Here is a 23,758-nt window from a genome sequence, read left to right on the forward strand (position 1 = left end):
CCAGTGAAGGAGGTTCATTTTAATATATACAACAACAACAACAATAACCCAGTGAAATCTCACATCGTGGGGTCTGGGGAGGGTAAAGTGTACGCAGACCTAACTCCTACCAATGTAGGACGGCTGTTTCCGAAAGACCCTCGGCTCAATAGAAGCATAGGAACTTAATATATATATACACACACATAAAATCAGAAATTGACCTTATATATATGATGTAATTTTTCGATGAAGGGGTTCAGGTGAACCCCCTGAGCTCCACATAGCTCCGCCCTGCTCGTACTATTCAAAAATGAATTTATTTACCCTCGGACTTATAACACTACTCTCACAATGAGAGGTGTATCACACTCAATCACATCAATGACATCTCAAAGTTCGAAAAAAAATTCTCTCTGTCATTCAATTGCTTCTTCTTTCAATGAATACCACCATGAAACTACTATCATTGCCACTATATTAGTACAAAATCAATATATTTCATCATCAAAAATTAATATGTTTCTCCACCTACGATCAAACCCACCATCGGAAGCACATTATCACCATCGTTCCCACAAAAATTGTACAGAACTATCACAAAATTCAACACCCATAACCAAACTCATCACCATCAAAAGGTACAAACCCACCATCAAATATCACAACCATCATTATCAATATCTTCTTTCTCTTCACCAAATATCACCACCATCATTATCAATATCTTCTTCCTCTTCTCCAACTTCAATTACCTTTTCTTTGCTATCCACCATCCATTACCAACAAATCCACCATTATATTTTATTTTTTAAACTCAACTTTCAAATTTATTAACCACCAACAAAGCCGAAGAGAAAGTCGGATATAATGAAGATGGTGAAATCAAATAAGAATTAAAATAGGATATAATTTGGCGAGGGGGAGAGTGGATGTGGGGGTGGGGTAGGTGGAAATCAGGGATGGAAGATGATGAAAAAATAAATAGAATGAAGAAGAAAAAGACGCAGATAGAGTGTGAAGAAGAGGAGGAGGAGGAGACGTGGGTGGAGTTGAGGATAGGGTGGTGGTTGAAAGAGGATTTTGATTTATTGTTTTTACTTTATTTTTTACCAAACGCATTTTTTTATTCCTTTGCCACATCAGTTTCAGCAATAATAAATTCACTTTTGAATGATAAAAGTGTGTAACAAATCGTCATGATAGTTTAAATGTATAACTAACTTTTCGAACAAATTCAGAAGTTAGTTTATTCCTTTTCCCAATTAATGTTTGTCATCTGTTTTTGGCTCCTTAGGACGAATTGAAGTTATTGGTTTGAGTCTCTTTAATTGGCTCCTGGAGTCCTTTTGACAAAGTTATTGGCTAACTGAAAGCTGCCATTCAAGAATGTCTCCACAAAAACGCCGAGTGCAAAAACCAACGTTGAAAGCAGCATGACTTGTTCTTATCTGCATTTAACAATGTACTGCATTTACGCAAGCCACATGATTGGATGAATATGGTGCTGTGACAGCAGCGACCATGCACGAATCAATTTTTTTTTCACCGGGAGGTTTTCCATTTCAATTACTCAAACTCAAAACATTAAGGGATAAGAAATTTCATTCATTCTATCTTTCAATTACGCAAACTCAAGACATTAAGGGACAAGAAATTTCATTCATTCCATCACACTCTTTGATGCTAAATTGCACCCTTTTATCCATTTAGTTATATAATGACGTCAATCTCAAGTATTTGTACAATCTTTGATGATTTAATAAGACGAGTTATTGAAATAATGCGTTACCATCAATATGGACATGACTTTATGTTGGGCTTCAAAATATCTTAGCATCCATTTGCGCATTCAGGGGCATAAATTGTGGGTTAATAAGTTGCTCTACGTAGGTAGTTACCGACAAGATCTTCTATACACTTCCTCAATTAAAGCATGTTCTTCAAAGTAAACATAAACTAATTTGACTTGTAAGAGGGCATATAATTAGAGCTTTTGACTAAACAATCAAGAAATTTATTTTACAATACAACTTTTTTCTATACACAACCATTTTATTTTTCAAAGTAGCATTTTTAAAAAGAAACTGGCGTAGTAGTAAGTAGGCTGTACCCCCTGGTCCGCTGATAAATCAAGAAAGGATTTATTTATGGAATGCGTAAAACGCGGGATGACTTTTCTAGAAGCTGTTGCATATTTCAGCGATGTGGTTTTGTTTGTTTCAAATCTGTCCCGCCAACACACAAACAAATTATAGAGATACTCCCTCTGCCGACACTTCTCCTTCCCTATTTTTCCTGAGAAATTTTTTTCGTCGAAATTAAAGGACTTACCTTACTTACGGATGGAAGCTATTTCTTAATTTTTAATTTCATATTACTTGCAGTAAAATTTAAGATATCACTATTAATACTTCATACTCCTACTCAAAAGTGTGTGGTTGATAATTTTTCTACCACCAACACTTTTTTACCTTCCACCAATCTGACGTTATATAAAAGATGACAAGGTAATCATAGAACGAGATTCACTTTAATCGCAAAAAGTAAAAGAGGAAAGAGGATAGTACGTATGCTTGGCGAATTGAACAAGAGATAAGAAGAAATGGATTAAAGGAAAGTTTCTTAGTGATTTTTATATTGTTTAGAAATAGGCCTAAAATGGTGAGAAGGTTTTAACTTAGAAAGATTGCTAAATAGCACGTTCTATCTGCGTGTGAATTACCTCAAATTCAATCTCTACTAGAAGGGTAATTAGAATGGAACTGAAGCAGGGACTTTCGGCATATCTCAAGAATACCATGAAATATCTAATACCAGATCGTAGCACTAATGTAAAAATGAAGTCCGTGAACCTGATTAGAGATGCTAATTAAGCCACATTCTAATGGTTTAAATGTGTGAATATCAATGCCCTTGATTAAGTTCTCGACACCAATATGCATGCCAAAGAAAGGGTTGGGAAAGGCAGAGAAGGCTGCATTTTAATTCCTTCATCGCAAATACTTAATTATTATGATTTTATATTGTACGTTCAAAAATAGAAGTACTCTAGCAAAATGCCAACGTAAAATTCTTGGCTAGCTACTGTATTATGTAATCTACGAAAAATAACAAACCTCATGACTTTAGTCCTTCTGGAGTGACTCTAAAAGAAACAAATAAGTAGTACTTAATGTACATAACACAATCGAGGAGGATCTCAAGACACAGATCTCTACTCTCGGTGTCTTTTTTACTAAAATCTCTAATACACCTGAAATCAGAGAAGCAAGTACAGGAATATTAGGCAAATATGAGAATTTACATCATGAAATTGAAGTTAGAAAAAGAATATTTAAAAGTTAAATCGCGTTCGGAGTAATAAAGTAATTCAATTACCTTACGATTCAAGAGTATAAGGTGTTTGTCGCAGGTCATAAGGTGACCATAGGCCATCTAACGGACAAGGGCGGTTCGCGTCGAGTCGAGCCCAAGGTTTCCCCTTTCCGCTCCAATGCAAAAGACTAACCGGACCAGGGTGCAAATCCCGGCAGAGTCCACGAAAATTATCTCCACCAAGACCATGTTGGTTCCAGCTGTGATCCACCGGAGCTATATTTCCAGCAAAAACAAGCAGAAAAGGGGGTAAAGAACCCAATTCATAAATCCTCATTCTCTTTTGCAACTCCATCCACTCCACAATCTTAGTAGTATAATCCCCTGCTCTCCATCTCTCTAGATCAATTACCATAACCCCAGTATTAAAATAACAAGGCTTTCGATTTCGGTTTGCGAACGTTAAGGAAAGAGAAGGATTAGACCAAAAAGTGGGCGTGAAGTAAGTAGTGAAATTAGCATTGCAGTATTCAGGCGCTGCTAAAACAGAGTCCCCTGTTAGAGGCGTTGCTGCTAATTTGGCAATGTCGTCTACTAGAACAAGGTCCGAATCGAGATAAACAACCTTTTGAAGGCGTTGAGGGAGTAGATCAGCAAGATAATTGCGAGCGTAATTTAAAGGACAGTCTAAAGCAGAGCGAATTGAAGTCGAAATTAGTCCTGCCACAGCTGCAATATCTTGGATTGGATAAATAGTGAAATGAAGATAAGGGAATGAATTCGTAATAGTAAGGTTCAAATATGTGGATTCAGCAGGGGAAGAAGCGACAAAGTGAAAGACAATATTTTCTGGGCAAGAAGAATGTTGAAGTACCGATAGAATAGCCGCCATAGATCCCCGGAGATAAGCTATATCAAGGGTCATAGCGACATTCACTGAAGAATTAATGGAAGAACAACTAGGGGAGTTGTAGAACTGCGGCGCTTCTTTAAAATGGAGATTGGAATAAGTGCCGGTGGTTGTAGCAGTACTAACATTTTGTGTGGATAAAGAGAAGATAAACAACAACAGGGGAAGCAGGGTCCTGCCCCCGGATCTCCCAAGTTTTGGCATAATGGAGCAGGGAGACAAATTATAAAACAGTGCTACACAAATTTCCTGATATATAATATCGGAACTTTTGTATATACTAAGATTATAAGATATTTTAACCGAGCAAGTATTTAGAAAGTACATTAACGCCTTAAGATATTTTATTAAGTGGTCAAACAATTTGAAGTCAATTAGTCAAAGATAAAGGTAATCTGATTTCTAATATATAGCACTTAGGAGAGTGATACTGGGTTTTAGATCAACTTATTTATTATTTTTATTTTTCATTTGGAAATAAACTTTGTTAACTTTTGGGTTTCTATTTCTGCTAGTTGAAAAATTATATTATATATAAATTTAAAATTAGATTTTACATATCTCTAATAGATGTTGTATCAGATTAGTATTTTCGTGAGTTTATTTCTTTTTATTTTAGATTATTTAATAAAAAATTTTAATTTGCCATTATAACTACAAGATGTAATACTTTTCAATCCAAAGATGCAAATACTTTTCAATCCAAAATAAGTGAATTTTTGAGGTATGACATACCCTTTATGAAAGTTAATTAAAGGATTATTTGATAATATTGTCCCTTTGCTTTTTTAAAATTTTTCTTTGAAAAAAACCATTACAGAGAGGGTAATTTGTGAAAAGAAAAAACAATTAATATATATGTAACCTCTTTGACTTTGAAAAAAATTATTTATTTTAAATCGGAGGGAGTACTAAAGGCTATTTGCTGCTCATTTCAGGCCATTCATATATTCAATAATAAAATTAAAATTTAAATTTTATGAGTTCAAAATTCTAAAAAAAAACGAAATCAAATATTAGTAATAGGGTTGTGAATAATTTTTATACATGTTTAGTGAATATTTTAGCTAACCTTCCAGCTCCTCCACTGCAGATATGCAATAACAAAGAAAAATAAAAGGCAGAGACATAGTAAAATAAACAGAAACTAATAGGTAAAGATATACTCTGAAAGTTGCATATGGAAGCGTCACCAATTTCTTAGTTTTATTATAGTGCTCTTTCGATGGTCGGTAGTGTACAAGTCCTAAAGGAGAATAACTCCAATGAAATGAATTTAAACGTTAGCTGCTAAGTTAGAAAACGTTTCCGTTGGACTTGTAATATTGTGCAATTTCTATAAATGCCCCATTTAATTGGAAACCTACTCCTAACTTTAGCTATTAAAGCATTACGCAAATACTCTCATATTAGTTATCTATTTTATTATAAATAATTATTTCAAATTATTTATTAATTTACAAAGCTAAGATAGAATTGATTAGCTTTACCCTTATAATTAATTTTGTTTTTGAAAGTGTAAATAAATTTGTAAAATTCTAAAAAAAGATTTTTAAAGAGTAAATTAGTAAAACTAACCTTGTTATTTATGATTTCTAATGAAGTTTGTAAAGTAAAAATAGACATCTAATATAAAAAAGAGGAAGTACCTTATACCTATACTGAAATTCCCTACAGCTGTAAATATAAATGGACATACTTGTGATAGCGCTATTTCTTGCTTTGATTTGTTCCCTCTTATTTACTTTATACCTGCACTTTTTGAAAATTTGCATATATATATATATAGACGAATTGAAGCGAAGCCAGATGGAGGGTCGATAAGATAGATCATAAATCCAAAGGAAAGTGGAATCTACTAGTAGCAACAAATTAACAACTAATAGGGACTTATCGTCTTTATAGCTTTAGCTGCATGCCCCATGTGATCCACTACTCACATATACTAATAATATGCTCTCTATTTATAATCCCAACACGACTTAAATTGCCCTAACCAAAGCTGAAACTCAATGCATTTTGATTTCTAGACTATTACTCCCAATGCCCAAATACTAAGTAATCCACTGTTGACTTGGATATGAATTAGAAACACTGAATGATAGAAGTATAATTGAATTTATCTTTTTTTAAAAGAAAAATCCGAAGTCTTCATATTTGGCTAGTCCTTTTTCTTATAGGAAAAAGTTTATGACTCTATAAATAAAGGCTCATTCTTTCTAATATAATAGCATTCGCAATGTAGTTCTAAGGGTTTTGACAGTTTTGTGTATGAGAAAAAATAGTGGGACACAAGTGATACATTATCACTTGTGTGACCCTCTTTGTATTTCGAGTGAATTGTATGAAGTTATTTCTCTCGATATTTTGTACTCTCATATTTATATAGTGAATTGATCCTCGTCTCTTGTGGACGTAGGTTAGTTGACTAAACCACGTTAAATATTTGTGTCTCTTTTGGTATATTTCTCGTTTGTCTTCTTACTTGTGGTCTTTTGAGATTTACTTTGCTAGCTTTCGCATGACATCTAATTATTTCGGTCCTAACAATACAAGTTATCTAAATATTGAAAAATAAATAATATTTAATAATAAAGATAAAATAAATACATTATAGTAAATTATTCATTAATTTTATAAACTGAATAAATATTATTAAATATCTCAAAATAATATAATAAACAAGTAATGATAGATTGGGAAGTAGTATTACTTTCCCTTTTACATTTTGGCATGTTCCACCATATCCTTGAGTCTTGCTTCATTAGTATTTAGTTGATAACAACCGTCACGCGGTGTCTTTTTCTAAGATACTTCCACCGTTCTCTTTTATTTGTTAAATTTTGATTTGATACAAAAATAATTATTAATATAGTGAGTTTATCATTTTATTTCTATTAATTGATAAAATTTTAATTATATTTACTTACTACATTTTTAAAGACATTAACTTAACATTAATAAATTGAGGTATAATATGAAGAGAAAAATTATCCTTTCTTGATTTGTCAAAATTGACAAGTAAAAAAGAAAATCAAATTAAAAAATATTTGACAAATAAATAAAAACGAGGGGAGTATCTTGGAAGGGCAACCTGAGGTAAAAATCAACGTGATGTTGAGTGGTAAGGATATAGTAATTGAAGTTTTTAGCAAAATAAACAAACAATTCTCTGTTTCAATTGACTTATAATTATTAGATCCGTATTAGTAGTATATATAAGGTTGATTAAGGTATATAGTACTGAACGAATAAATAATGCAGTTTAAAAATTGCGCCATTTAATTGGACAGGACTGAGGACCCTAACGATGAATAAATGTATCAATTAATTTCACATGCTCATGCTTTAAGCTTTTAGATTTTCTAACAGAATTGAGGGGCACTGACACTAATTAGTGTATCCATCCATCTGTTTAGCTATCAATCCATCAGGCACTTCGTCATTATCAGGAATTAAAAATAGAAGGATATTTAATTTAGAAAATATTGAAACAAATTGACTTCAAAATAAAAGGTTAATTTGATTACTTAAAACATACTTATTCCTTCCCTTTTTACTTGTTAAATTTTGATTTGATATACCTATTAAAAAAATAATTATTGATATAGTAAATTTACCATTTTATCTCTATTAATTAATAGGCTTTTAAACATATTTATTCTTCAAAAAGATTAACTCAATACTAATAAATTGATGTACAATAGAAAAAAAATTATATTTTCTTAATTTATCAAAATTAATAAATTAAAAATAAATCAAATTAAAAAATATTTAATAAATAAATAAAAACGGAGGAGTAGTCCGTAGGAAGTTGGAACCGTAATAGTAAATGACACGCCATGTTTTCCTACTTTTTTGGTTTTCACTTGTACGTAGTTCGTGCGGGTCCCTTAGGTTGTTTTTATTTTCCTTTGCTTCCTTAATTTTTTGGTTAAGCAAATGTCACTGTTTTCAGATATTTTAAGGGCTCTTTAATTCAATTATAAAATATGAATTGAATCCAGTACTATTTTAAAGAAAGAAAAACACAGTGAAAACAGAAACTTAAAAAGGTAAACGATGGATAAATGCTTTAAAAACTGCTACTCCCACTAGATCACTTTACTTGTCGCATTTTTTTATTATCACAACCTTTTTTTTTCTCTTTAATCATTTTAAATTTTAATCTCTCTTTAATAAATATTACATCTTTAATTTTTCTTCAATAATTAAAATAATAATGTAAGCAATCACAATATTAAAGAATGACTATGCGTTCTCTACTTAAATTTTCTATGCTAATAAATTAATGTTTATTATTTTTAAAAATAATTATTACTAAGGACAAATTAAATGAAAAAATTATACTTAAATTATATCTTAAGTTTGTAAAATGATAGCGATTATTTTAGATAGTGATGACAAGTAAAAATATCCTAGATAAAAATGTCGTCATTTCTAATTTATGGTGCTATTTTGGTTGGTTGGTAAAGTAAAAGCGGAGAATCACTTCCAAACAAACGAATTCAAACTTTAGCTTCTGTAACAACAGGGCCTCATTTAATTTGAAACCTACTCGTTTCTTTATCTATTGAAGCATTAGTCAACAAAATATTAAAATCATTAGTCAAATATGTATGTGAATTCCCAATTGCAGCATTTAATGATGATGGACCTACTTGTAATCCCTTTTCCCTTTCAAATATATTTCATCGCTCTATTTCTCGTCTTATTTAATTTTTCTCCGACATCTGTGCAATATTTGAAAAGTAATTAGTATCTATGATCTTATAACAAGATGTTTGTCCCTTGCTTGTTTTTAACTGAGAAAAGCAGTCAAAGAGTAAGAGATGGTTGGGAAAAGCACATCGATTAATTTTTGATTCTTTTGAATCATTTTCGAGTAGAAAATAATAAAGAAATTTAAAAAAAAAAATAATATAAATATTTAATATGAAAAACTCTTCAATTCAATTGGAGAAAAATCACGGATTACCCAGTAAAATATTTACTATATGAAAATTGTTACAATCATATAATATATAATATTTTTCTCACATACTCAAATACCTAAAATACTATACCCAAGAGATCTCCAATAGAAAATTCTCTAAATCTCACATGTATTTCTCTAATCTCTAGATTTTTGAAGGAAAAAAATGAGAGAAACTAAACAAACTCAATTGAATTTTTTTTTTTTGTATATTTCTGTAAACTATTGTATACATTGTTGTATTTATTTATACTACTAAACTAGGGACTGAAAATATGAATTTTATACTGGGAATGTAAATAAATAAAAATAAATCTGCAAATTATCCTAACTAACTTTGTCTCATTCAAGTGCCATTTTATATTATATGTAGAGTGTATGTTAATTATACTATGTGTCACATTATTGGGCTGGAGAGAAAATAATTCAGTTTGTGTGTACCGGAGGCCCAAGTTTGGATCAAGTTTAATATGAGCCCAATAATGTGTAAAGTTCAGAAGCCCAAATTGTTTGGTCCAAAAATTGTTGAACTTGAATCAACATAAACTCTTGTGTTTTGTCCATCTTTTTCAAAAGCTACTTAGAAGCTTCTTGAACAATGAAAGATATTTCATCAATTTTTGTGGTTATGTGTTCATGGTAGAGATGCTTATTTATAGGCAATTTTGGAGTTATGATTTGTGCTTATTAACACATTTATGTCACCATATTTAATAAAATGTGTGAAAACTATTAACCTTTTTTCTTGACTTCCACCAATCAAATGTCCATAATTTTGACATTTTTCTTCTTTATTCAAATAAATACAACAGAGATAAACAATACAAGACCTCAGTCATTAACATGAGAATGGGGACTTAATTAAGCATGATTGACCTAATATTAGAGTTGGATCCAAGATTTTGAATATCTAAGTGCCACTATACTTTAAACAATAACCATGGTAAATTTTTTTTTTCAAAGAAAATACACTGCAGAACAAGATTCGAACTTGCATCCTTATAGTGGTAAACTTAAGTTTTAACCACGAACATCACAAGAGTCATTATTTCTAAGGGTACTATGTATAATATTTATATTTTCTTTATAAATATATATACAAATATACATATATAAATAGATTTTCAATCGAGATCACGGAATGATATGACACCCTTTTCAACCACATAGATCCGCCTCTACTTAATATAATTTAGATCTGTGTTAACTAAGGTATAGTGGACACGTGAAAAATAATAATCGGACAGTGTGCCCTATCACATGCTCATGCTTTAAGCTTTAAGATCTTCCAACAGAATGGACATTGGACAGCCACTATTGTATCCATCTGTGTAGCTATTGTATCAATCAAATGTCATTATCAGGATTCCGTCCTTTAATTAATTGGACAGAGGGTCTTGTTACTTCTCATAAGTCACATCCTAAAATATTGCATTACAAGAACAAAATCTATTTTATCCACAAATTTCTTTTACTTTATGCAATATATAGGTGGATCTTATACTGTTAAAACTATGAATGCAGATGTAATATTTCTCAGCTATTTTAATAATTTTTTACACAAACATTTATATTCCATGTCCTAGTTATAGGTAAGCTGAACGCTTAGCTAAAAGTCCTCTTTCCACAAAGAAGAGAAGTTTGAGTCATAGTCGATTCACGTCAGATGCAGGTCATAATTTTTTTCTCAATCTTTTTATCTATTCTTTAGTTTTTATCTTTCAGTCCTTTTAAATCAAGATTATATGTTTAATTTGTTTTTGGGTCAGACAACTGGACTAGCAACATCACATTTAACTATCAAAGAGCCAAGTGACTGCACATCTCGACATAAAAGCATCCACTGGAATGATTTAGAAGTAACCCCAACTACAGATTCTGATGTCCTAACAATCCTCAGTATTATAACAACTACCTAACAGTAAGCAGTTCAATAAAAGGGATCCTACTACGAGACTTGAGGGACAAATTGAGTTGTCGTGACGATACCTTGCAACTACGGAAATTATACCGTAGACACTCTTCACAAGGTAGGCTAAAATACAAAGAAGGGCATTGAAAACGAGCAAAACATTTCAAAGAGGTAATAGTACAGATCCTCCAAAACGTCATACAGAACTCATTAAAGATGAAACTGAACCATTTGGAAACAGGACGAGGATTTGCCACCTGATATATTAGTCCAACCATATTATCTGATTTTCTAATTGGAATGTTTTGTACAGACACCAACCAAACATGCATGCAGCCCTAGCAATTTTTTCATCATTCAAGGACAATGTAACGTCAATCAAATTCAAATCAAAACAAAAGTAGCCACACTGCTATATCCACTATGTCACTTGTAAATCCTATTTTTATTTAAGGTAATGTGGCATTGGAGATTGAACTATGATTCATAGTAATAAAAATCACCAGTATACTTTCACTGTAATTCCAATTGTCAACTAAAGTAGCTACCCCTTTGGCTGGCTAGTATAATCTGTCAAACATCACAAATAAAGGAGGTTATAACCACCCAACTAAACACATAACTGAAAAGCACTACAAGCAATCAAGAGCATGTGTTACTTTGGTATCCTTACCCAGAAGGGGTGCAGAAACAACGAGCTAGAACCAACTTAAAGCTTCAAAATATACACATTGCACAGAAATATAAACTGGTTACATCAAAATTAACAAAGTGTCAGCATCTAACTTCAAAGTGAGTGCAGAATTGACATATCCACATGCACAAAATCTGACAGCCAACATTAGCATCAGGCATAGACTGAATCCATTCTTTAGCCTAACAAATAAATGAGCACAAGAAAACCAACAAGTAAGAACATAAACTTGAGATTGCTATCTGCTTGTCCTTGGGCTATGTCTTGAGCATTACGAACATGTGGCCCATGATATGCAGGAGTATATCCAAAAGGGTGATTTGATGCAGTAGGATATGCTGTCGGACCAGGAAATCCATGAAACTGGAAGCTGAGTAATGAAGGGAGCAATCCTCCAAAACCAGCAGACATTGTAAAGTTACCAAATCTTGCAGTTGCTGTTGGAAGAAATCCTCCAATGTGACCAAATCCAAGATTAGGAAAATGATTTGGTTCAGGTTGAGGAGCAGTTTCAGGTCGTTGTCCTGCAGGCCTATTAGGAATTTCAAGGCCGGGGATTGGTTTTGATCTGGGATCAGTAGAAGTCCTCCCTCTTCCATAAAGTGGAACTAATTTCTCCTCTTGAATAAGTGCCTTACAGACAGGGCATTCATGACACTGTGAGTGAAGACGTAACCATCTATAAAGGCATGGCCAACAATAGAGGTGACCACAGAGTGTCACAATGGGATCTTGGGCCAATTCAAAACAGATGTTGCATTCAAAATCACCAGCATCATTGTTCCCGTCTCCGGAGGAGGAAGAAGACCTTTCAAATGCCCTGGTAGTTGAGTCCTGCATCTCACTCAGTTTTATTTGTATTGGAAACTTCAAGTTGCAAACACCTACACCTGACAAATACAAGTATTAAGGGTTGGCCAAAAGAATGAATGGCAGATGCAAGAGGAACACCAACTCAAGGCCATTCAAATCACCTCAAAAAGTGCGTTTTGTATGGTGGAAAATGACTCACCATGAATAGAATTTTTTCCAATACAAGAGCGGAAGGACTTCCAATACAATATAATTATCACAGTATCCTTTGTTTTAACTAATACATAAATTGTTGTCAACCTTTAGATCAAAAAAGTCACTAAAACACTATTCTTATAACCTACATTCCACCTTGTACCATGGCCATATTTCACAAGGTTATATCCAACAAGACTAAAAGTAATATTCCAAGATCACAGGAAAAAAAATTCAGATATCTAATGCTATACCGAACATTCCAGAACCTCTTCCCCATATGGAAGATCTAACTGATTTGCATAAGCCAAACATCTTTCCCAAATGAAAACTAAGCACAAAATAAATATAAAAGAAAACCAGAACGAAACCAAAAACTCAAATCTGATCAAACCCTATGTGTTACGACAACACAACCAATAAATAAGCTCCAATACCAAACCAATTGAAATCGTACATATCAATTTTCTCTAAATTTCATAAATTCGTATTCCAATACGGGCAAATTATTTGCATTTAACGCCTCAATTAGGGTAAAAACTAAAATCTGCACAATCCTGATTCTGAGAAATTAATGATTTCTATCAAGTAATGACGAAAAGGTATTCAATTTACCTAAAAACAGAATAGATCAGAAAAAATCACACGACATGCAAATTGAAAAAAAAAAAGAATAATTAAAAAAAGAAGCATCGAGGGTTTATGAACGTACCGATTCAGAAGAAAAGCAAGGGGATTCAGAGGCAATTAAGCTAAAAGGCGATAATTGAGCCCTTCAATTAGTATTGAAGAAGTATTGACTTCCATCAAAGAAAGAATCTAAGGGCTTTTCAACCCCTCTTGCAAAGTTGTTACATATAAATATCGTCTCTAATACCAGTTATACCCGGACACGGTCGAATGGATATCGTCATTGCGTTTTTATTGGGCTTTTGTATGAAGGAGAGGCCCAATTGGAAACAAAGAGGTCCAAACTTCAATATCCTATGGATAGGGCTTGATTTTGCGTTTTTATTGGGCCGTTATATTTTCACCAAAATTAACATTAGCTATCAAAAAGAGGTGAAGTAAAATGGGAGAAATAATTGGCTCTGCAATAGCTAATATTAAAGAGAGAGTTCCAAAGAAAAAATAGCAATAAAAAGATTAATTTATTGTTTTGACTATGGTTAAGATTTTTATTTTTTTTGGGTAGAAAATAGGATATTATATACATATACAAAGAAGTAGATCTAAAAGTAAGCAGAATCTGGTTCTCCTTTATGATTGTAAATATTGGTCGTCTAATGGAGCATAACAAGAGAATTTACAGAAATTGTCAAAAGTAAACCTTTTGGTTTGTGGATCATTGACGAAAAGAAATTGTGTGGCATCAAAGGTTTAAAACGTGTCCTAATGAACCATTCTGCCACTAAAAAACGAAGTTTAGTCGAGTTCAAGTTTTATGAGTAAGTATAAATATTTACATAATGGAGTACTTGTGTAAGGTAATAATACGTAATAACTCCCTAAAAATAATGTCTTTGAAATGACTAGAGTATTCTATCCAAAAATATAAGTATTATTGTAAGGCGTAAATACCATATCTTTAGACTTTAATAAATGAGTTTAAAATAGTCACAGAAAAAGGGGCTTCTGGTACTATATATAACAGGCTAATAGCACGAGATTTCATAACAAGCCGTGATTTTCCACCAAACATTTCACTCAAAGCCTCATAAAAAGATCATCTGCTTAACTACTCCATTTGCTGAAACAAAATGGAGCTACTTGTGTACTAGAAAGTCTAGCAGTGGAACTTTTTGTGCAAATAACATTAATTCATATTCACAATATTTTCTGATATATCATTTCAAATCATTCCTATGATGCGGTATTATCTCTCCGAGCACCCTTCCGTTGTAAATTTTCGTTGGAGTCACAGCCAATCATGGGGCAACACGTGGTCCTTCCTCTTCACCTCCATAGCAGCCTATATCCTCTTCTCCCTCTTCCTCCACCTCCTACTCTGCCTCCTCTTTCGCCACCGTCGCCCTCTCCCGCTCGGCCCCATCCCCGCCGTCCACTCCCTCTCCATGGTCCTAATCTCCCTCACCATCTTCTTCGGAATCCTCCTGTCCGCCGCCGCTGAAATCCACGAAACTCGCTGGTTCTGGCGCCGTAACAAAACCACCACTTTCCAGTGGCTCCTCTGTTTCCCTCTCGGCACGCGCCCTTCCGGACGCGTGTTCTTTTGGTCCTACATTTTCTACTTATCTCGCTTCCTCCACACGCTACGTACTTTCTTCGCCATTCTCCGTCGTCGAAGACTCTACTTCTTCCAACTCTTCAACCACTCGATCCTCATATTTATGTCCTTCCTGTGGTTAGAATTCTCGCAGTCGTTTCAAGTACTAGCAATACTATTTACGACGTTGTTATATTCTGTTGTTTACGGATACAGATTTTGGACCGCCATTGGATTGCCAAGCGCGTGCTTCCCGTTTGTTGCAAGCTGTCAGATTCTGTTACTGGGATGCAACGTTGTGTGCCACGTTGGGGTGTTGTTGCTCCATTTCATGAAAGGTGGGTGTAACGGAATTGGGGCATGGCTTTTCAATTCAGTGCTCAATGCTGCTATACTTTTCTTGTTCCTTAACTTTTATATGAAGCTGCACTTGAAGAATAGAAAGTTTGAAGAGACTCAAAATTTGGACTCTGTCATGAAGAGCAAGGATATTTGAAGTCTCTGCTTCTTTTTTTCCACAACATTTTGCATTAAACTTTTGTCAGTTGTATCGTAAATTCCGTTGAAGGAAATCGATCGAGACTCCTTTAATTTACAGCTATGAGTATATGTATATTACTTAATAAATCGATTATGAAAACTTAGATCAAACTGCCTATTAATTCATACATGACTTTTCCCTAATTCACTGTCAAATGAAAACTTTGCTAACTGATCACTGAGTTACTCTTTTATTAACTTGCTAGCTAATTTTTGTGATAGCAACTTAACGGTCTTATCTTTTTTAATCATAAAATGTTAACGACTTATATATATCTTAACTGTGCGCCAATCGAACATGCATGAATTTTGATAAGGTTATATATAGGTGATAGTATCTTGGGTTTAAAATTCTCCTCCAAGTTTATTAAGATAATATTAATAGTTACGTCATAAATTTCTAGGAAAATAAAGTGCAATTAGATGGCATATCTACTTTAAGGCCAAGTGGCCCTTAATAAGGCAATACATAAGATTAATATTACGCTTCTGTCGCTGCCCAAGTAACCAATATTATCCTTTTATCACTATGTGTCTTTCAAGTCTATAGTAACTTATTTGAAAGTTTCAGTGCACTGCATTCTCCAATGGGATAACATATTTTCACATCTTTTTTATTATAATGTTTCAAAGACTTCAAAATAGTTTTCACTTTTAAGTAATTTATAACTATATTGAATATGCAATAAACAGTAAAATGTTATACATACACGTTGAGCGTGCCCGATAGCTAGCTAGTATATTCCAAATGTGTGTGTTCTCTTTTATGGATACGTTGGTGGTTGTTAAAAGGCAAAAGTTGTACTCTTATAGTCATTCATACCGGCAATGTTTGAACTAGTTTTGGGGTTGATTAATTTCATGATGTTATTACACTAGTTTTATAATGACAAATGATCACAACTGATACTATCTTCTATTTCAATTTTGTGCGTGCTATGTGAAACTCTTACTGACACTCGAGGACCACCAAAAGTTATGATAGGAGGTCTAAAATTCTTTAATTCTTAATTAGAGGTCTCAAATTCAAATTTGATTTGAATTAAAAAAAATTTAATTAATAGTAAGAATATTTTAAAAGGTCTTACACAACACAAATTCAAATTATTAGGAGTTTCAAATCGGATGGTAAACAAAAAGAAACATCGAATAAGGGATTACTTTCTTTAATATCAGTATTTCAACAACTCTACTTTGTCCATCTCTTGTTATTATTTGTACATACCAACCGTTATGTAGAACTCATTGAATTCGAGTGTTATCCCAATCTTATTGATCTTTATGGGGAAAGTATGTGCAGACATGCTCTCAATTACTTGAATCCCAGTGGAGTTATTTCTTGTCAGCTCTCTAATGTTCCCAGATGCTGTGCAGTGATCTATTTTGTGGACAGTTTTCCAATGAATTTACAATAATCGATGGCACTCCAATTGATGTGTATGCATGTAAGGCATAGACTTATTACATTGAATTAAGAATAAATTAAAGTAAAAATACATACTGTACGAGTAAATGTTAAGTAGAGTGAAAAAATTCGGTGTACTTGGAAGTGTCATATGGCAGCATAATTATTGGAGTTGTACTTTAACGTGCTAGGTAAGTGGGGACTGGGGGTAAGTTTTTAGCGTGCTACCATTCACTGTTGAGAAAAGGGCAGTCAAATCCATATGATTATTTGGATTTATGGAGATTTAGATGCAATAATATAAGTAATTAAATTGCCCAAAAGTATGGCACGTTTGATGGTAAAGATACACATGGCTACTTTAGGTCATTGTCAGATCAATACACACAGATTTTTCGGATGTGTTTGGTACAAAAGGAAAAAAAAAAGTCCATGAAATTAAGTGAGTTTTTTTTCTTCTTTATATATGTTCGGTAACAAAGTAAAATTATTATCCTAACTCGCCCCCCCCCCCCCTCACCCCCCACACATTATATATAATGAAAGGTAGGGATATGGAGCGTTGGGATAGGGTGTACAAGGGTTGGGGTGAAGATGAGATTTTACGCATCGGAGATGGAAGAATACAATTAATGCGAAATATCAATTGTATAACTTGTTTTCTCTATTTCGAAAAGTCATTTTCCTATAAAAATTTTTAGACCAACGGAATGTAGGAAAATTGGGAAACATATTTTGGAAATATTCCTAATCATTTCATTAAACGTCGTCCCGTTTGCATTATAAGTAGAACTTAATTTCCTCCTAAATTGATATTTATTTGAGACTCTCTTCTCTTTTACATAAAATACATTCCTCTCTTTCACTATTCATTGCCCTGCTATTCATTGCCCTGCTTTCTCCACCGAACCTTTTTCATTGAAAAAGAAAATACTATTGATGCTATCTTCATTTCAATTTGTTTGATCTATTTTGATTTGTCAATGAGTTTAAGAAATTACAAAATATTTTTTTAATCTTGTAGTTTAAAATTAAGGATACATCAAATTTTCTTGAATCTTGTAATCTTAAACATGTCATGTAAAAAATTCAAATTAAAGAATTAATTAAAAACAAAAAAGAGATATTTTTGAAATGGATAAAAATTGAAAAAGACCAAATAAATTAATATAATAATTATTGTTAGATATGGATCAAGAATTTGTTTCACCGAGTCGAGTGGGCTTTGTAGTCTAGTTCATAGTTTCTTATCTGGGCCTCGCTTCCTCTGGTCTTCACATTACCTGGACCATTTCAATCTTAAATGGGCCATAATTCCTTTGCTTAGAAAGTGATTCTCACCAAGCTGAACCACCAAACTTACAAAAAACATAAGAACTGGGTTTCATTACAAACTCATATGCTATGTAGAGCCAGTTATAACAAAAGATAATATATGTTCATATTGCCACAAATAGAAATACTCAATTATTTCACATGTTCGCTACGTCTTGGAAGGTAATCGCATGGAAAAAAAATTAAGGGATTGAAAAAAGGATATTAAAAACTACTAGAATATTCAATTTTAGGTAAATGAACAAAAAGGAAATTCATATTTCATGCATATAATATCTTTTATTATATGTATGCACATGCGAACAGCGAACATGTATCAATTTGTACCACGTACACGTCAAAATTGACCGATTCCTTCGTGCAATATTCCTCTCTTAAAAATTCCCTATGAGCTAGCTCTAACAATTAATTAAATCAGATGATTTTATTAAATTGCTTAAATATTATTTTTATTTAATGTACGTCAGAATCTTGATCGTACTAATTGACAAATAGTGAGTGGCATTCTTATCATACTGATGTATGATAATTATATTAGTCGGTGTATTATAATTAAGTTATTTAGATTCTTCATAATTCATTTGTCATATCTCTAATTTCTGTATAACGACAGAAACATGTCCATTCTTAATTTGTGAAAAAAAAGGTTATTAAATATTTTGATCAAAGTATCTTAAGATAATTTCATGTTTATAATGCTAATATCACATGGTATGCATGATTGACCTGAACCCTTGTAAAGCTATCACACATATAATGATTATTGTTTTTGTTGTTAAGAGTTCAAGCAATGCACAACATGCTATCTAGCCCACAAGTATAAAGACATTTTAATTTTTAGCCATGTATTTCGTAAGAAGAGTCTCTTCAATATAACTAATCGTGTATGCTTTATGAAATGCTACTTGTACATATAGTTAAACAATACTTTGAATTTATTATTTTTATTAACTTGTAACAGTCCTTAATATAATCAATGAACATATAGAGAGGGGAATTATTTTCGTAGTTTTCGATGAAACAAATGTGATGATTTAAAAATGTGGAAGCGTATGAAAAATGTCTTGTAATAAGAAAATAACACGAAGTTGATTGAAAAAGAAAGTTTTCCTTAGGAGGTGGATCATGCAGCCATATGAAAAGTAGTGTTTGGTCCTGCATGTGAATTGTAATGTCCCTTTCCATAAGTTTATAAGGTAGTAGTGCAATTCCTTTCGGTATAAGTGAATATAGCACCAATCTATATTTTAATGGAGGGACGGGACAAGTAACAAATACTTGTTTAGTTGGTTTTGGCATGGGATTTAGGCTTGTTCTTCGGTATGACTAGTCGCACCCTTGTAGTTTTTGACTTATGTTGTGTATTGTGTTTTGATTATTATATTATTTTGTTGTTGCTATTGTTTGTTCTTTCTCATATATTTTATACTGCTTTTCTTATTAACGGTTATGCTTTTCTCATTATTTTTTTCATTTTACTTGGATTCGATGCACCTGAGTCGAAGTCTTTCGGAAACAGCCTCTCTACCTATTTGAGATAGTGGTAAAATATGCATACCCTCTACTCACCCTCCCCACACCCCAATTAGTGGATTTCATGAGGTATGTTGTTGTTGTTGGTTTTGGCATGGGAGAGGCTGTTACAGGTTCCTGGCCGTTCATTTTTTTAGTTCTTCTATTATTGCAGTATATTTACTCTAATTACGCAAAGTTTCTCATGGCAGTAAATATTTATTATTATTATTATTATTATTATTATTATTATTATTATTTTATTCGTGTCAAAATCCTGATTATTATTATTATTATTTTTCAACTATTGGGCTCAAGCATGAGAGTAAATAGCAGATCGATCTTATTCATTTCACCCAACCCTTCAAGGTTGAATTTCACTATATATAAGGTCTTTTTGGCATAGTTAAAATTCTGATTTTTAACTTTGACAACTTGGAGCCCCTCCATTTGTTTGTGTGGTCAGAAAAGTTGAACATAATCATTTTTTTCATGTAATGTGGACATGGGACTACTTGCAAACACAAGCATAGTCCAAAGCCATTTAATGTGAATCAGCCTGCCTAGAAAACAACCTCCCCTGTTCCTCCTCTTTATTAGCCTGTAATAAACTCTCATTTTAGGTAAATAGGCCACCCCCACCATCATTGGAGTAGGCATAGCCTCCAGCTTACTCGGAAGTACTGTCAACTTGCAGTAGTCAGTCACTTGTGTAAATTTAATTTAAACAACATTTGGTGTCCCATTCTTTTTCTCCGCCAAACATTAGGTGCACTTTAACTGTGGTGGCATGGTGCAATTTGATGCTTGTCCTATTACTATATCATTAGATTAGTTTCCCCAACAATCCGGGGAGATAAATAGGAAAATAATGACTCTGTCACCTCTCTGTTTTGTCTACTGACGAAGAAGAGATAATTTTTGTTAATCTTTTCCATGGCATATCAATTGAATCAAATACACAGTACATGAATTGGTCGACAACAACTTTATTCTAATCTAATATTTTAATCAGATTTGTTAGTTGAATGCACCATGATTCTTGGGTCCCTAATGTGCAAATCAAGATATGTGAGCTTGGTGAGCAAAGCAGCAACCAAGTTTGAAATTTCTTTAAATTTCCTGAGTCCTCTTCACTTAATATACATTAGCGGTGACATAGATAAACTCAAAGTTAGTCTAGGTCAAAAGTAGTAGTAAACAACAACTGCCGCCTGAGTCCCAAATCCATTGGGATCAGCTCTACCGTATCCTCTGTATCCATTTGACACTACCTTAAAAGTAAAACAAGTAAAAAAATAATATGCAAAATGTATCATCTTTCCTTTCCATTTTTAGCTTCCTCTTTCTTCCCGTATTCCTAAACAATATCCATCTTACTCCCAACATGTTCATGTAAAATCACCACATTCTATGGTGTGGACATCATGGGTGTTGAATGAAGTGTTAAAGTGTTTCCAGCAGGTATCGACGAGTGAGGATCACAAGCTTTGCGGAGCTCGTTGTACCTCTGAAGATCAAAATTGTGAAGCTTCATGAGCTTCTTTTGTTTTGCAGTAAACCTGCTGTGGAAGAAGCCTTCATAAGTAGGCTCTTTGGAGGTCCTAAGGAAGAAAGCATAACCAGCCATGCAGTAAAAGGATGTAACATAGAAGCAAATTGGCTCCATTACATCCCATGTTAGCTCCCAGAAAGTGAGCCTCATGAAAGCTGCAGTCTGAATGACAAAGAATCCTAGCCCACACCACAACTCTCTCTGCACCAACGATTCTGCCTTCTTGTCAATAGCTAATTTCTTCTCCTCCATGTGTTGAAACTCCTCCATCATTTGTGGGTCATTTGGCTGGGCCAAGGGCATTGGCATTAAGCCTTCCATGGCTTTCACCACCTGTAGCAACAAAAAAGGGACCAAAATGCTTGTGTAAAACAATTGAACTCCACTTCACACGCCTTATATCATAATGAGAAACATCTTCCCATCTATATTGGATTCACTTATTAATATATATCTTTTTCTAGAATGATACTCCTACATAGTTAAACACAATCACTTAGACACAAACTTAAAATTCTGAATCAGTTTAACTAAAACAATGTCTATTCCTATGACAAACCAAGACAAATTGGAAAAGACAAGTAGGAGAGTTGGAAAGTGGAAAGGGAATAGCTGTATTTCGATTGTTTCTGGGGGAGGTTTACTAATTTTTGGGACTCTACTAAGCCTTGGATGTCCTTTTTCCTTTCTCTTATCCCATCCCCATCAAACTATTAGCTGACGTTTGGTTCAAAAAAAATTACAAAGTTTGAAAAAGAAGAAAAGGTATCTTGCCGTTTAGTAAAAAAACAATTTCAGTTTTTGCAGAACAAAAAATATTGCAAAAAATCTTTTTGAGCCAAACATCATCTCCTTCCCAAATGTTTGGAATTAAGTTTTAAACAGGAAAGGTGTTCAATGGTGTAAGTTTGGGTGTTTGAAAATAGTCCAACTGGTGCAGCCCCTTATAAAAGTCACCATCTCGTTTTAGAGATCTGGAATAACTTTGTTTCGCTTTCCTGTCGAAGAAAACATAGAGAATAGATGAAATTCTATCAGTTTTCGGTAGACTTGGTGTAATACACAAGGAAAACAAAACTAATGTAGTAATAACTTATCAATACTTCTCAGCAGTACAGTAATGCACATACACATCTTGTAAAATCTGTTTCAATTTCAAGTTATGGATATCCACATTTAAAATTTTATAAGGAAAAGCGACAAAGGAAAAAAAAAAACGAAGATAAAACCAACCTTATCAGGCTTAAGGAATACGACGTTTCCCAAAACAATTACAATTCCCGATTGATCGAGCATCTTTGCGAATTCTAGGGCTTGATCAGAATTTGAACTTGCGCCATTGCAGATCTGAAAAAATTCCGGATACGAAATCCAGTCCTTCTCCATCTGTCTTAGCCTCGATTTCACCACCTCAAGCTGTGCCAACCTCAGAACCTTCTTTGCATCGGCCACGGTGAATTTCTCCTCCTCGGCGTCCGATTCCATCTCCGTCAACGATTGATGCTGCGGCGGTGAGATGAGTCCGTCGAGTCTTATCCTATCTCTAACAATGTCCATCCCTCTCAATTCCTGACGGAGCTTTTCACCGATGGGAATAGACCGGAGCTCCGGCGAGGTTACTAGTGACTGGAACAAAGAGCTTCGGTGGATAGACCGACGGAAAATTCCACCCTCGCCAGGATCTGGGGCTATCCTATCAGGATTAGAAGCAGCCATCGATTTGGTCATGGTTGAGGAACAAATACGGCAGGTTGTTAGGGAAGGACGAGTAATTTTGTATGCATTTAAAAGACGTTGAGCTACAATTTTTTTGAACGCCATTGATAGACGAAGAAACTCTGAAGCTTTCAGAGAGAGAGATAGTTCTAATTTTGATTAAAGTTGCAGGTTATTGTATTGTAATCGCCACCAATTTATAGGTCCTTTTGCCGTTGAAGAAACGCTAGTAATTTTTTTGTTTATTCGGGGTTAACAAACGGCGTTAGGGTTATTTCATCCTTCATCGCGAGTTAAATTTCTCGCAACGATATATCGCTAGAAAGGATTACACAAACGCGATAAAATGAATATTCGAATATAATCCAAGTAATGTAGCGGCATTCTTTATCAAATTATCATATCGTGAGTGGTTCAACTTTGTTTACCCTAATAGGTCAAACGGCGTTTGGGGGAAAAAACAATTTATTTTTTTAAAAAAAGAAGGTGTTTGGATTAAAAAAAAACAAGTTATGACGTAGCAACTGTATCGTTTAGTTCTATCCTTTTACAAGAAATTTTATTTTTACTAGGAAATCAAAAAATAACATAGTACTAAAAATTGTGCAAGGTTATTTCATCCTATTTAAATTATAATTATATATAATGGGTTATGTTCACTGAGTTCCTTTT

At 33.4% G+C, this 23,758-nt stretch overlaps 4 protein-coding genes across 6 annotated transcripts; 1 reads left to right on the forward strand and 3 right to left on the reverse strand.

Moving 5' to 3' along the window:
• Positions 1–876: 876 nt before the first annotated feature.
• Positions 877–4,483, reverse strand: LOC129873405 (probable galacturonosyltransferase-like 1). Its single transcript, XM_055948494.1, has 2 exons — positions 3,361–4,483; positions 877–2,277 (listed from the first exon to the last, which is right to left on the reverse strand). Exon 1 carries the CDS (start codon positions 4,409–4,411, stop codon positions 3,362–3,364), a length of 1,050 nt encoding a protein of 349 aa, XP_055804469.1. The 5' UTR covers positions 4,412–4,483; the 3' UTR covers positions 877–2,277; position 3,361.
• A 7,320-nt stretch (positions 4,484–11,803) lies between these two features.
• On the reverse strand, positions 11,804–13,659 carry LOC129873406 (uncharacterized). 3 transcript variants are annotated; one of them, XM_055948496.1, is made up of 2 exons: positions 13,509–13,659; positions 11,804–12,672 (listed from the first exon to the last, which is right to left on the reverse strand). In XM_055948496.1, the coding sequence occupies exon 2, from the start codon at positions 12,626–12,628 to the stop codon at positions 11,966–11,968; it is 663 nt and encodes a 220-aa protein (XP_055804471.1). In that variant the 5' UTR covers positions 12,629–12,672; positions 13,509–13,659; the 3' UTR covers positions 11,804–11,965. The 3 variants fall into 3 exon arrangements, with proteins under 3 accessions (XP_055804471.1, XP_055804470.1, XP_055804472.1); XM_055948495.1 differs by having other exon boundaries at positions 11,804–12,678; XM_055948497.1 differs by lacking the exon at positions 13,509–13,659 and adding an exon at positions 12,801–12,860 and having other exon boundaries at positions 11,804–12,678.
• Positions 13,660–14,422: 763 nt separating this feature from the next.
• LOC129873718 (elongation of fatty acids protein 3-like) lies at positions 14,423–15,705 on the forward strand. The gene has a single exon (XM_055948883.1). The coding sequence runs from the start codon at positions 14,662–14,664 to the stop codon at positions 15,517–15,519; it is 858 nt and encodes a 285-aa protein (XP_055804858.1). The 5' UTR covers positions 14,423–14,661; the 3' UTR covers positions 15,520–15,705.
• Positions 15,706–20,885: 5,180 nt separating this feature from the next.
• On the reverse strand, positions 20,886–23,254 carry LOC129874017 (calcium uniporter protein 2, mitochondrial-like). Its single transcript, XM_055949233.1, has 2 exons — positions 22,604–23,254; positions 20,886–21,703 (listed from the first exon to the last, which is right to left on the reverse strand). The coding sequence occupies exons 1-2, from the start codon at positions 23,189–23,191 to the stop codon at positions 21,227–21,229; spliced, it is 1,065 nt and encodes a 354-aa protein (XP_055805208.1). The 5' UTR covers positions 23,192–23,254; the 3' UTR covers positions 20,886–21,226.
• Positions 23,255–23,758: the final 504 nt, after the last annotated feature.

The sequence above is a fragment of the Solanum dulcamara genome, chromosome 11 (assembly GCF_947179165.1).
Source record: "Solanum dulcamara chromosome 11, daSolDulc1.2, whole genome shotgun sequence".
Classification (NCBI taxonomy): domain Eukaryota; kingdom Viridiplantae; phylum Streptophyta; class Magnoliopsida; order Solanales; family Solanaceae; genus Solanum; species Solanum dulcamara.

What these genes read in the sequence shown, in the direction of transcription:
- LOC129873405 (XM_055948494.1), bottom strand. Translation starts at nt 4,411, where the DNA reads ATGCCAAAACTTGGGAGATCCGGGGGCAGGACCCTGCTTCCCCTGTTG.
- LOC129873718 (XM_055948883.1), top strand. Translation starts at nt 14,662, where the DNA reads ATGATGCGGTATTATCTCTCCGAGCACCCTTCCGTTGTAAATTTTCGT.
- LOC129874017 (XM_055949233.1), bottom strand. Translation starts at nt 23,191, where the DNA reads ATGGCGTTCAAAAAAATTGTAGCTCAACGTCTTTTAAATGCATACAAA. An exon ending in TATTCCTTAAGCCTGATAAG is followed by an intron (nt 21,704 to 22,603) that starts GTTGGTTTTATC and finishes TTGTTGCTACAG; the next exon opens with GTGGTGAAAGCCATGGAAGG.
- LOC129873406 (XM_055948496.1), bottom strand. Translation starts at nt 12,628, where the DNA reads ATGCAGGACTCAACTACCAGGGCATTTGAAAGGTCTTCTTCCTCCTCC.